The 14,879-nt window shown below is 46.9% G+C and overlaps 1 protein-coding gene across 3 annotated transcripts in view; it reads left to right on the top strand.

Moving 5' to 3' along the window:
• The window catches only part of gdpd5b (glycerophosphodiester phosphodiesterase domain containing 5b), an 85,078-nt gene that overhangs the window by 62,374 nt on the left and 7,825 nt on the right, over window positions 1-14,879 (top strand). For 2 of the 3 annotated variants that reach the window (XM_061216779.1, XM_061216780.1), the window contains exons 9-14: window positions 82-164; window positions 1,446-1,596; window positions 3,749-3,970; window positions 6,708-6,865; window positions 7,973-8,120; window positions 9,031-9,113. In XM_061216779.1, coding sequence (XP_061072763.1) covers window positions 82-164; window positions 1,446-1,596; window positions 3,749-3,970; window positions 6,708-6,865; window positions 7,973-8,120; window positions 9,031-9,113 — 845 coding nt within the window. Of the gene's footprint in view, window positions 1-81; window positions 165-1,445; window positions 1,597-3,748; window positions 3,971-6,707; window positions 6,866-7,972; window positions 8,121-9,030; window positions 9,114-14,665; window positions 14,681-14,879 lie in introns of all 3 variants that reach the window. The other variant, XM_061216778.1, reaches the window with a different exon arrangement.

Here is a 14,879-nt window from a genome sequence, read left to right as displayed (position 1 = left end):
GTGTTTGTGTGTTGTGTGTGTGTACTGTGTGTTTGTGTGTTGTGTGTGTGTACTGTGTGTTTGTGTGTGTTTCCTCCCCAGCTGGCTCCAGAGAACACCCTGATGTCCTTTCATAAAGCACTGCAGCACAGAGTGGTGGGGCTGGAGGCTGACGTGACAATCAGGTAATGAGCACATATACATATACACACACACACAGACACACATACACACACATGTACACACTTACACACATGTGTATACATACACACATACACACATATGTACACACACATACACACAGACACACACACACACACACATATGTACACACACACACACACTTACACACACGTGTACACACACACATACACACACACATACACACAGACACACATATGTACACACACACACACACACACACACACACACACACACACATACACACACACACACATACACACACACACACACACACACACACACACACACATATGTACACACACATACACACATACACACACACACACACACACACATACACACACACACACACACACACACACATGTATACACACACACACACACACACACACACACATACACACAGACACACACACACACATATGTACACACACATACACACAGACACACATATGTACACACACACACACATACACACACACACACACATACACACACACACACACACACACACACACATATGTACACACACACACACACACACAGACACACATATGTACACACACACACACACACACACACACACACACACACATGTATACACACACACACACACACACACACACACATACACACAGACACACACACACACATATGTACACACACATACACACAGACACACATATGTACACACACACACACACACACACACACACACACACACACACAGACACACATATGTACACACACACACACACATACACACACACACACACACACACACATGTATACACACACACACACACACACACACACACACACACAGAAGCACACGTGTGAGGCATGTGATTATAATGGCTGTGCTGTAGATTAGATGCATGTTGACAGGCAGGCAGACTGAGTCGTGTCCAGTGACTGCGCTGACTAATTAAAATGATGAAAAGCAGGCAGCGTGAGGAGGACAGGGCCCCAGCAGGGCCCCAGCAGGGCCCCGGGGCCAGCCCTCTCAGACCTGGGGTGATGAGGTCATCCACACGGGGGCTGAACCATAGCCATTTCAGCCTTAATGGAGGACTGAAGAAACTGGCAGGGGTCCAGGCCAGGGTTTAATTCCCACATACACCTACAGACAGCGCTGTTTCCTGTCGGAGTAGTGTGTATGGGCGAAAGAGGCGGATTAGAGCGTGATTTTGACTGAATGACTGGGATTGAGGAGACAGATGCCGCTTGGCGCACGGTGATGATGTCACCCCCTCTCTCAGCCTGGACGGCGTGCCCTTCCTCATGCGGGACCGGACGCTGGCGAGGACCACGGACGTGGCGACGGTCTTCCCGGAGAGGCGCTTCGAGGACGCCTCCATGTTCAACTGGACGGACCTGCGGGCTCTCAACGCTGGCCGTTGGTTCTTGAAGGTAAAGGGCGGCCTGTACCGTAGTGGTTAAGGTAAATGACTGGGACAGGCAAGGTTGGTGGTTCGAATCCCACTGTAGCCACAATAACCGTTGGGCCCTTGAGCAAGGCCCTTAACCCTGCATTGCTCCAGGGGAGGATTGTCTTCTGCTTAGTCTAATCAACAGTACGTCGCTCTGGATAAGAGCGTCTGCCAAATGCCATTAATGTACTGTAAATCCTGAAATTGTGTCCGGGATTCTATTTGAAGCTGGGCCTTGGATAATAGCCGGGGGCGTGGTCGATTCAGACAAATAAAGGCCGGCCCCCAAATACAAGCCGGGGTAATATTGCCTAGTGTGTGCGGCTGCCTTGGCTCGCAATAAACAGACGGGTGGAAATCCCGACACTCTTTCAACTACATAGAACTTAACAGTGAACCATCAAGTACCCCCAAGATTTCAGTGCCCATCAGTCCCAACATTTAGCAATAGAATCAAACAGTCCAAAAGTAAATTAAATCCTAAACCAAAGTGAAAATCTTTTGATAGCCTACCGGTATGCTGCTCCAAACGAAACGCATGTCTCACAATAAAACGCTCTTTTGGAAAAAAAGATCCTTAACTTGCTGTTATCTATGCTAATTTGTTATTGTTCATGAAGGCGTGTCTGGCAAGTTGTTATTTTAAGGATTCTGGACTTGCATGTGATTTATTGTGTTTGAGAATATTTGCAACAAACTAAGTCTGTTAAGACTGACACTATGACTTACAAAACGGTGTTTCCTGATTAGCCTACACTAATTGATTTCTGAACGGTTACAGGAAGTGTTGAACAGTGTTGGCCCACTTTAAGTGTAGCCTTTTACTTTATTTCTAAGAATAAAATTCTGCAACAGAAGCCTAATAAGAAATAAAGGCCTGTCTCGAATACAAGCCTGCCCCAAATAAAGGCCTCCATCCATCCATCCATTATCTGAACCCGCTTATCCTGATCAAGGTCGCAGGGGGGCTGGAGCCTATCCCAGCATACATTGGGCGAAAGGCAGGAATACACCCTGGACAGGTCGCCAGTCTATCGCAGGGCACACACACCATTCACTCACACACTCATACCTATGGGCAATTTAGACTCTCCAATCAGCCTAACGTGCATGTCTTTGGACTGTGGGAGGAAACCGGAGTACCCGGAGGAAACCCACCAAATAAAGGCCTGTGCTTTGTAAATAAACAATTTGAGGATTTACGGTAATCTATGTAATGTACCCTGTCCGTCTGCGATAATCAGGAGGGGCGGGTCTCAGAAACATACTCACTCTTTAAAGAGGAATTACATCAGCTGTTTCAGCCTGGCTCTGCCTTCTACACTGTTTTTTTATTTTTTATTTCCTAATTTATTTCAGATTTTTCAATTTTTCTCCCAAATTTAGTAGCCAATTGTACCCTCCTCTAATTCAATTTGAGTTAGTGTTAGATATGCCCTCCACACACAATTAAACACAATTAAACAGACCCGTTTGTGACCGTCCCCAATTTTCTGGCTGGATATCTGATTGACATCTATATGATGTAGCGATACACGGTTGCAGCAGGGGTGAACTGCATTAACTATTTTTCTAACTTTATAGGGCAGTAGAACATACTTTTTTTTTTAACGTAATTCATAAATGTTGAAGTAATGGCATGGATTAAAATTTTTCACTATAAACTCGGCAAACATCAATTCAAAGCCATATCAGTTGCAGATGTGGCAGATGGGGAGAATTGGACCCACAGGTTGATTATTTACGCATTACGCGTGTTTCCTCACTCAAAAAGAAAGTTCTGGAGTTCTTAACTTCTACTTCTAGCTCCTAGAACAGGGGTGTCAAACTGAATCCCCAGGGGGCCGCAGTGTCTGCGGGTTTTTGTGGTTTCCTCTCAATCAGCTGCCAATTAAGGCCAATTAAGGCCTTGAGAACAAGGCGTGTGGATTCTTTAACCAATCAATGACTTGAATTAACCCAGAACACCCCAAAAACCAGCAGACACTACGGCCCTCCAGGACTGGAGTTTGACGCCTGTGTCCTAGAAGGAACATTTAATGGGCTGGAATGTCCTTAAAGATGGCGGACCTCGGTTGAGTTCAGGTTAGAAAAGTAAGCGATTGGGATGAGTGCCGTGCCTCCTTCCCCAGGAGGACCCGTTCTGGTCGGTGCAGGCCCTGTCCCGCGGGGACCGCGTCCGGGCGGGGAACCAGACCGTGTGCAGCCTGGAGGAGGTGCTGCGGCTAGCGGCTAGCTCCAACGTCTCGGTCCTCTTCCGCCTGCGGCGCCCCCCCCCGGACCACCCCCACCACCACAGCTGGGTCAACGACACTCTGGAGGCCGTGCTGCATTCTGGGATACGCCAGGAGCAGGTGACCCCCTCCGCCGCCACGCTGTTACAGCCTCCGGACAGCAGAGGGCAGCAGCTCCATAATGGCAGCTGTGAATCAGGCGATGACTCACTGAGCTGTGCTGTTTTTAACTAGAATAGGCCTCTCAGTCATCAAAAAACTTAAAGCACTGCCCATAGCCACAGTACAAAAACATTCACTGATAACCCTGTGTCCAGATTGGCTGAGAGGGCACACAAACATAAACCTCTTAACGAGGATATAATCAGGAACTAATCTACCAATAAATTGTATTTAACACTAATGTTTGCTAGCCAATGTTGACAAGGTAGGCAAGTTAACTACTTTGCTGGGATAGGGGGACTTTGATTGTGATAAGCTGCAACCTATATAGAGCTTATCACAAATTACACGCTTGTTTAAATAATGACAGGTGGCCTATTTCACTGTAAAGGCCAGTTTGTAGTTCAGCAACAGAGTGTCGCTCAAATGAAATTGCAGAACCTGCATGAACGCTCTATTGTTGCTCTATTTTTGGCCTTAAGAAAAAAAGTATAGACGCACTCCAGTCGGCCAGAGTATAAACCAAATGTGTTCGACTACGATTTGGATTTTCCCCTCTGTGTCTGTTTGCCCAGGTCACAAACCTTTGCCTGGACTTTTGATTACGAACTGCCTTATCTCTGACATTCCCATTTGCCTGTGTTGGACCATTGCTTGTTTGAAGTGCCCTTCTACCAATAAAGACCCTTATTGTAAATACAACAAGTTTGCTAGTGGTTCCTGTGTTCCGAAACCTGACAGTCGCTGTGACCAGTGGCTGCTCTCAGAAGCAGGCTCAATTTTGAATCAGTTTCTCCTGGCGCATAATCATTCTTAGCCCATTTTGAACACGTGGCCTTGCTGAGAAGGACCTCTCACACGTTACGGTGCCAACGGGTAACGAAAGAGCCAATCTGAGAATCAACTCTGAGAGCCAACTCTGATAGTTCTGATAAAGTCCAGAGGCAAGTTCCCTCTCGATACTCTCAGTGGACACTGCTGGTTCTGTCACCACCATTGTCATCGCTGTCAGTGCGAGCTGCAGAGTGACAGACAGCACGGTCACATAATGGTGGGCCATTATGTAGTACCCCCTCAGTGGGGGGTGATATCAGCAATAGCAGAAGCATATTCCCAATTGCATTGGACAGTGGCCCTAAAAAGTGACACATTTAATGAATCGTTGTGACTGCAATATCGGCTCATATTGGGAGGGCTCATCTTCTCTAGCCTCCATTACCCTCCGTCCCTGGCTTCAGTTAATAGAGTGTGGCGCTGTTCTGGCAGGCCAGGAGCACCAGGCAGCTCTGGCTGAATGTTGTTAGTGATGTTGGCGATGTTAGTGTTGTTAGTGATGTTGGCCAATCACAGTCCATTCACAGTCCATTCACAGTGCATTCACATATCAGGGTGGCCTATTTAAACTACTCATTAGCACTTCCTCCTGAACGCAGCTGCTGCAGGCTCCCACATCCAGAGATATGCTCCTTGTCAACTTTTGACAACACATTTATTTGTTTAATCACTGCCAAGTGCAACATACAGCCTTTTGTACAGTTACTGAAGAGGTTTGTGTCAGGTATTTGCCTTAGGTACAGCCAGAGTTTACAGTAAATTTGAACAGTAAACCCTGGGGCCACTGTGACCAATGTTGTGCTGACTCAGAAAGAGCCTGTCAGAGCCTGTTCAGACCAGAGGTCAAACCTGGTGTGACATCACATGCATGTGATCTTATTTCCACTTTCCTTCCATCCTCAGCAGTTGACTTCCTGGTAGTGTTGTCATGGCAGAGTTTGGAGGTTCTGGGAAAGACACCCCTTCCTGGCAGACAGGAAATGCACAACATGGAAAATTCAGTTTCATTCAGTCAGTTCCTGAAAAGAGCTGGAATTCACAAAATGCTAATAATACTAACTATAATATAAATAACTAATATTATAATATATACACTCAGTGAGCACATTATTAGCCTATCCAATTGGAGTTAGGATGCGTTGTGTGTTCAGAGATGCTCTCCTGCATACCACTATTGTAGTGTTTGGTTATTTGCGTTACTGTCACCTTCCTGTCAGCTTTGACCAGTCTGGCCATTCTCCTCTGACATGTCTCTCTGTTTTCGCACCATTCTTTGCAAACTCTAGAGACTAGTGTGTGTGAAAATCCCAGGAGATCAGCAGTTTACTCAAACCACCCTGTCTGTCACCAACAATCATTCCACGGTCAAAGTCACTTAGATCACAATCGAAGCTCCTGACCCACATCTACATGATTGTATGCATTGCACTGCTGCCACACAATTGGCTGATGAGATAATCGCATGAAGAAGTATGTGCAATAAAGTAAAAATGTTCCTAATAAAGTGCTCGGTGAGTGTATGTGTGTATTCTTCTGATATAACTATTTTATGTAAATTGTCTGTCTCTGTATATCACTTGAATAGAGTCTGCAGCAGGAGATGTCATTGCCTCAGTCTCCCACAGAGAGGCGAGACCACTTTCCTCCGATCCGGTCATTTCCCAGCTCTTTGTAATATATGACCGGACTGTCTCCCCTTGTGCACTGTAATAAACCTACTCCTGCGTTTGAGTCTACGGAGAAGGGCGAAATATCCTAGCACCGCACTTTGCACAGTGGTGCTGTCAGCCTCTCTCTCAGCCCTGCCCACGCCCTTCGTGTGTATATATTATAGGATTAAGCAGCAGTTTCCCCCCTGTAGGTGATGTGGACGCCGGACTGGGACAGGCAGGCAGTTCGGGAGGCAGCCAGGGGCTTCCAGCAGACCTCGGAGAAAAAGCGTCCGCTGAAAGAGCTCCAGGAGAACGGCATCGTGCGGCTCTATCTCCGCTACAACCAGGCCAGCTCACAGGAAGTACGGTACGGTCAGCTCCTCCACTGGTGATGACGAATATACGTTTAAAAAAGGAAAATGAGAGAAAGATAGTAGCGCTGCTGAAGTGTTGCTAGGTTACGAGTTTATGATATCTCTGATACAATGTGTAAACAAAGCGGGTTAGGAGTGATTTATAGTGAGATAATGTCACTCCTTTTACTGGCTCTAAGCCAATCTAATTGCGTGGTCGGAACTAACCGCAGTAAAAAAAATTCTATCACATAGGCCTTCTATAAGCGCTAATAAATAAGGTATTTCTCCATGTAATATGGAATAACACATAATGCATTTCTGTCTCAAACAGTCCTCGTGATGCACAGTAACGTGTTCAGCACATCATGTGGAATTTCAGTCCTACTGCGAGTCTAGCATACTAATATTGTATCCTCACTGTTTCCACATCTATAAATAAACTGGATCAATACATATGTAGGGTGGCAGAGTGTTTAAAACATGGATTCTGAAATGTTACTGACACCTTTGCTGTGAAATGAGACTGTTGACTGCTGTCGGCTCCCTTGGTCTACACTGACTGCTCTGACAGAATCTTGTCACATCCTGGGTAACAGTGAATAACATAACACAGAGTCTTTCTTCTTCATGCTGAAAGAATAGCAGAGGAGGGGGGGTGTAAGGGGGGGTGGCAGATGAGGAGAGAGGCTTCCCCACAGTCACGCCGACACCTGTCAGGAGCCTTGTGTTGAGCTAGCATGCTAATACATGGCAGTTTTTCAGAGGTTTGAGCTCCTTTAACATATGTGTGTATGTCTGTGAACGTGTGTGCTTATCTGCTTGTGTACATATACACCCTCAGAAACAAAGTGACAGTGGAGGTACATTTTTTGTTTTTCAAGGATCACATTTCCCAAATGTTCACTGAAAGTACAGTAATGTTCTCTTTGGGCACACATGAGTACAGTTTACAAGCAAAAGAGGTACAAATTAGTTATATTGCTGGCTAGAGGTACACTTTTATGCACCTATAGGGTACTGCCCCAGCAATAAGCATTCATACTCTCTCTCTCCCCCTCTCCCTATCCCCTGCTCCCTCTCTCCCTCTCTCCCTACCCCCCCTCCTCTCTCTCTCACAGTGAGTTCTCGGGGGCGAACCTGAGCCTGACCCTGTCCAGTGTGAATGACCCCTGGCTCTTCTCAGTGCTGTGGTGCAGTGGCGTCTCCTCCGTGTCTTCAGACGCCCCCCACCTCCTCAGAAAGGTGCCTTACCCCCTCTGGCTGATGGTGAGTGAACCCCTCTCCCCTCTCTCCTGGCAGCAGCAGCAGACCTTTAACGGGGCTAGGGCTCAGCCGGCCTGTCCTTCTGCAGTCACACTCCCTGGGCTCCTTCCAATCGCTGATTTTATCCTGTCCTGTCTCCTTGCTCCTCTCCTGACCTGGATCAAGGTCTGCCCTCTTTAAGGACATTCCAATCCATGGAATGCGTGACCTGTAAAGGATTGACCTTTGGATCCATCGCTCAAGTGTTTAGCCCTGCCATTACTTTATTAATATCATAAACACTTGTTACCATGGGGTTTTGAAGGGTACAGAAACATGTTCATCTGCTCAAGCTCAAGCAAATGCCTCCAAATGCATTGCGTGACAATGACAAAGACAATGATCCCAAACTTACTGCTAAAGCTAAAACTTTTTCTTGTCAGTCACTCGATCTGAATCAAATTAAAGGAGTGATTCATTTGCTGAAGAGAAAATTTAAGGCAACTAGCCCTTGAAATAAGCAGGAGCTGAAGATGGCTGCAGTACAGGCCTGGCATCAGAAGATGTACCTGGTGATATCTATGAGTCACAGCAAAGGATGTGCGATAAAGTACTGAACATGACTACTTTATTTGATGTGTCCCAAACGTTATGGTGCCCTGGAGTGGCGGGCTATGCGCTGTCATTTCCACACGGTGAAGCCAACATGTATACGATTAATTAAAGCTAGAGAATCTGTACTGTAACCGCATGTGAATCATATGATTGCAAATCTACACTTGTGGAGTAGTGAGCCAAATCAAGAAACATATGTCTCTGTCCCAAACGTTATGGAGGACGCATGTTGAGGCCCAAGCAGAGACAGACCTGTGGGAAGGATGCTCGCTCTGCAGAGCTACACCCCCCTCTAGTGGTTGTTATGATCTCTTTTCAGAGCCCGGATGAGTATGCGGCAGTCTGGATCATCGCTGACCTCCTCTCTTTCGCTGTAGTAATAGGGATATTTGTGTTCCAAAAGTAAGTACTTTGTTCTTTGCGTGTTAGTGTGTTTGTGTTTGTGTGTGTTTTTGTGTGCTTATAACTATCTGGCCCAGACCATATTAACTTGTGTTTCTATCCCATCTTAAGCGTCTTGCATTCAGGAATGTGTTGATAATTGACATCATAATTGATATTACAGATGTTGACTCATGACTTGTTTAGTCCATCACAATGTTGGCAGAAAACAGTTTCTACTGGTGCTATGCTGCACATGCCTATTGGAAGTCTCAGATGCTCAGTGTTGCAGAAGTGTAACTCTCATACTTGCAGCTAAAATATCTAATTGGCTCATGTACATGATGTGAAGACAGACAGTTGGCTCAGGAACATGACACTGAAGATCACAACGACTCAGTGGGTGGCCCATAGCCTCCTGACAGCAGCCTGCATGCCGGCCTTTTCCAAACTGACCCCCTTCTTCAACGCTCCCCCTCCCTCAGCTACACCCCTTGAGCCACACCTACAGCAGTGTGTCACAGGCCAGCTCCCCCGCGGACACTTTCATGCCAATGTCGTTAGCATGCTAACTAACCCTAACTAGTGCTAACTAACGCTAACTAACGCGCATGCAGCTGTTTCACATAGTGAAGCCCTATGCATGAGGCCATGTGAGAGAAATGCTCACGAGATGTTTGTCTTGAGCTGAGTTTGGAGGGGAAGTGTGCAGTTGGCACACGTGGCTTTGTGCGTATGTAAACACGCATACAGACACACACACAGGCAGATTTGGACACAAGACGTAAAACGAGCCCACATACATTGGTGCGTGTCGGTAGACACATCCACACGCTTTGGGTCGACCGATGATGGCTTCTGCCGCTTTTTGCGGGTCTGTTGATGGCGGCATAATCCAATGTGATGCACACTGTCTGCCATAGACAGGGCAAAGGAAGGCGGGTGTAGCCATGGGCGTCTTCCATCTCTTGTCTCTCTGCCAGGCCTGCAGCACTCCTTCACAGAATCCAGGCCAGGTGGAGCGATCCACAGCAGCAGTGTTTAGGGAGGTTTTTATTCCACATTTCTTTGGGGAAGTCTTCAGCTGGCCCTTCAGCCGCTGACTGTTTGAGGAGCAGCCTGCTGGTGTCCGGATGGTGTGACTGGGATGACTAAGTCTGGCTAACCCCACTGATTGGTGGCAGGTCATCTGTGTGCCTTTAGTCGGCGTTCTGTAGGAGCTCACACGGTCCTGTCAGGCCAAGAAGGATGTTCTGGAGGCATCGTGCGTGAAAAGATTCAAGCTGTTTCAAGTGACGGCTGAAGAGTGTCCATATTTGATGGCGGTAGAGAAGAGTGGAGATGGATACTGCCTGGTTGACTGCTACTTTGGTGTGAAGGTGAAGGTTGTTATTATTGAAGACTCTTTTCCACTGTTGTGTCTGAGGAATGATGTCTGTTTGATCTGTTTCTGGATGATTTTATGCCCTCAAAGCAGCTGTAAGGCTGACTTGTTGGGCCTCTGGTAAATGTGCCTGCAGTCATCAGCATATTGGAGCTCGAGTATGCTTCGGGAGCAGAGCTTAGTTGCAGCTGGGAACCTCCTCATGTTAAAGAGCATCCCATCCAGCCTGAAGTCCAGGGTCACCCACTCTCATCTTCATGTTCTTTTCCCTGGAGTGTTGGGACACACAGGAGGGCTGGTGCAAGTAGACACCCCTGCCTCACACCAGAGCCTACCTCACCTACCCCTGCCTCACACCAGAGCCTACCCCACCTACCCCTGCCTCACACCAGAGCCTACCTCACCTACCCCTGCGTCACACCAGAGCCTACCCCACCTACCCCTGCGTCACACCAGAGCCTACCCCACCTACCCCTGCCTCACACCAGAGCCTACCCCACCTACCCCTGCGTCACACCAGAGCCTACCCCACCTACCCCTGCCTCACACCAGAGCCTACCCCACCTACCCCTGCCTCACACCAGAGCCTACCCCACCTACCCCTGCCTCACACCAGAGCCTACCCCACCTACCCCTGCCTCACACCAGAGCCTACCTCACCTACCCCTGCCTCACACCAGAGCCTACCCCACCTACCCCTGCCTCACACCAGAGCCTACCCCACCTACCCCTGCCTCACACCAGAGCCTACCTCACCTACCCCTGCCTCACACCAGAGCGAACAGGTTATTTGGCTATAGGTGGTCTTCACAGCGACATGAAAATTATGCATGTCGTATCTGTTCACATAAGATTGGATTTTGAGCGCTTTGGAGATCCATCACTCATTCTGTACCTGTAGATGTTGCGGAGCACACTGTACCTCCCACTTTTGGTCTTTCCATTTCAGTTTGAGGACCTCAGAAGATGGATTATTGAGTGCAGCTCTTAATGTGCCTTCTGCATAATGATGAGAAGAGTGGTGGTGATATGTGTGGTGTTCTCATTGAACGGGTCCTGATGTTTCTTCCTGCTGTAACTGATGGATTTGGCTGCTGCACTTAGAGAGGACTACTCAAAGTGCAAAAAAAAAAAGAGAGGACCACTTATCTTCGATCATTCCCTCTGTGCCCAGGATAGACTCTACGTTCTCCAGCAGTTCTCTTATAAAACAGTGTAAGGTGTTCCGTGCCTCTGTGTCCTGGAGCCAGGCACAGTGCAGCCTTTTCTTGGTGGACTTCCTAAGGTTGGGCGACCCCTCCTTTTGAGAATGGTCATGATAATTTGATGATCATTGATGATTTGATGGTCCAGCACTCCAACCTTCTCATGGCTTATGCATAGAGGACATCCCTAACAACAGAGTGCCATACAATGATGCAGTCTTAAGAATTGGCAGTACTTTGATTGAGGATGCATCCCAGAGGTTTTGTACTTATACTTCATTTGAAATATAGTGTTGATGATTGTGGGTTTGTGTTCAGCACAAAGGCTTAGCAGCTGTTTGCATTGGTATAGCTGATGCTGTGATGTCCCATTATTCCATACCAAACCTCGCTGTTTTTCCCACAACAGGAATATTGTTGTCTTATTGTCTTTGAGCCCCTCCTTCCCCTTGTAGAAGAGGTCCCTGAACACTGAGGAGAGCAGTATACTGACACCATGTAGATGTTGTTCTTCTGGGGATGGGGGGATATCCCTTCCAAAACAAGGTGTAGCCTTCTCCTTCCTCCCTTAGTGAGCGTTCTCCCAGCGATATCAATGTTATCACTTGAGCTCAGGTGCAGTCCCCCATCTGGTCTTTCAGTACCGAGAGAGTGCTCATGTTCTATCCTGGAAGTCATAAGTGAACATCATTTCTCTTTTGTTTTTCACCACTGTGTGGAATGTTTCCATGCTGTAGGTGTGGTGGCCTATCCAGGAATATTTACCAGTACAGTTACAGGTTTATCTATAGCCAGTCCAAATCCCCTGTAATTGCCTGTTACCACGTCATACGACATGGACGTGAGGTTGGATTTTAGGAGGCAACTGAACATAAAGCTATTCACAAAAGTACAATATCGGATAAACACAGATCAAAGGCACTATGATGTCTGCTGTAAAGGTGACAACTTGCCCCAAAGTCATTGCCCCAAAGTCATTGAGACAACTTGCCCTATTTTTACCTAAAAAAGCTTCATAACATAAAATGTGAAGTGCCTCACCTCAGATTAATGTGATTTGACCACATGTAAACAAGGACTTCAGGCAGTGCCTCTTGTTTTGGAGAAATTAACAGTGTGACAACTTACGCCGCTCTCTCCTACACTGGTGAAAGACCATGCAGAGCTTTACAAGTCAGAGGCAAGAGCTTAAAATCAGTCCTATACTTGATAGGAGTAATACGCTCATACTTCTTACTGTAGATCTAGTCAGGATGTGTGCGGCTGCATTCTGCTCCAGCTGGAGATGCTTTAGTGAGGAATCAGGGCAGCCAGATAGCAGGGCATTACAGTAATCTAACCTAGATATAAGAAAAGCATGGATCAGTTTCTCTGCATCCCCTACTGATAAAAAGTACAGATAAGCCACTCTGGGTGTTTTTTAGGTGTGTGTCAAAAGTTAGGTCTGGGTGAATCGTAACACCACAGACTTTCACTGCAATATTTGGTTCAGCAAAACAACCATCAAAATTTCGTGCAAAAGTACATATTTCCTCCCTTAGTTTTTTGGGCCCTAAAAGAAAGCATCCAAGTCTGCATACAAACTTCTAACCGAGAAATTGGACGTGCTTTGCCAGGTTTCATTGAAATATAAATCTGTATGTCGTCCACATAGCAGTGAAACTGTATGTGAAATGCTGTGCCTGGTTAATGAAGCCCTGGGTAAGGAATGCTCATGCCTTTGGGCGCTGTAAGCTGGTCAGTGCGCTGCGTCAGCAGAACTGAGGGACTGCTCAGGCTGCATTCCAGAAAGTTCCGTCTCTGAATGCCTATTACCATAATGAGGCCAATGTTCCAGTAATGCACAAGCATGGTTTCTCTCTACTCTCGGTCTCAACGCAGAGCTGCTCTCCTCATGTGTAGTCATTTCACTGAAAACAAGTAGCCTGCAGTGGACAAATATTCAATTATAATAAATAGTTATCATAGTCATGGAACCTTTTTATTGCATTAATGTAGGGATGATATATGTTGAAGCCAATCAGCTAGAGAGAATGCTACTGGACCACAGTTGGCGCATCAATCAGACCACCAGCATTTTGCATATTGGCACGACAGTTTTTGCTAACAGACAGCCAAGGCAGTTGATTGAGAATTAGCTATTTAGTAGAAGACAGAATAGTTGTTGAATGCCAACTGGCAAAAGGCTGGTGTGCTGAAAGCTGTCCTTGACAGTTCTCCAACAGACTGCTTTGTCAACAAGTTAACTTGGCTCCATCAAATCAGTTTCTGGCATTAGGAAGAAGCATTTGCAGGTATAGGTGTGATCGGTTTTTTGTGAAGTTGCAGACCTTGAGTAAATCGTTGCACACCCTGCTCAGCTCAACAGTCCTTCAGCGGTGCTGAAGTGTTCACGTTGTCTCAAGAAGTCTGTCATCATTCCAGGGCAATAAGCCAGCCTCATCTTCCTGTCTCCCCCTGTGAAGCAGCTTGACAAATAGATTGTGTATGAAGAGTCAACAGTAACTGGAATGGAACACAGCACTGTGTCAGGGCTATAGCAAGCTGCTCCATAGCCTATATTACATGACCTCTGCTGTATGAACCCCGTTTACATGCTAACATATGAGTCGTAATGTACATGTATAACAGCATGTTCTGATTGGCCAAACCATGTGGTCTTCCTAGGATGAAATGGCATCATAATGTTCAGTTTCCCTGACAACCAAGTAAAAAAGTCTTGCTCCTAATGATATACATCATAAGAGTCTCATCAGTGTGTGAAGGCACCTGTCCACAGGCACGCCCACCTGTGTTCAGCCAATCACAGCAGCTCAGGCTGTGTCCTGTGTACCTGGGTTCTGGGGGGAGGAGATGTAAGGGTGCGGTTAGCGCTGGTTCTGAACTGACCTCTCTATTCTCTGTCCTCTTCCTCCTCCTCCTCCTCTTCCTCCTCCTCTCTGCCTGATGCGCATTCTCCTCTGCTGCATTCTGGCATCTCTCAGCTATCACATGATCAGGTAACCTGGGAAACCCCCCCAAGCAGACCCATAATGCACCTCTTTCATTCCTACTCTGCTCTCTCTCTCTCTCTCTCTCTCATTCCCCCAATGGGGTGCATCATTTAACTCTGGGTCATGTCTGCCTGTCAGGTACATGCTGCTGTCTGTATTTCTGCCTGCTGGTCTGTCCTGTGTGTCTGTGTCTACCCACTGGCTG

Source organism: Conger conger, chromosome 13 (assembly GCF_963514075.1).
Source record: "Conger conger chromosome 13, fConCon1.1, whole genome shotgun sequence".
In the NCBI taxonomy this organism is placed as follows: Eukaryota; Metazoa; Chordata; class Actinopteri; order Anguilliformes; family Congridae; genus Conger; species Conger conger.
Note: the sequence above shows the minus strand (reverse complement) of the source record. Positions and strands in the feature narration are given on the sequence as shown.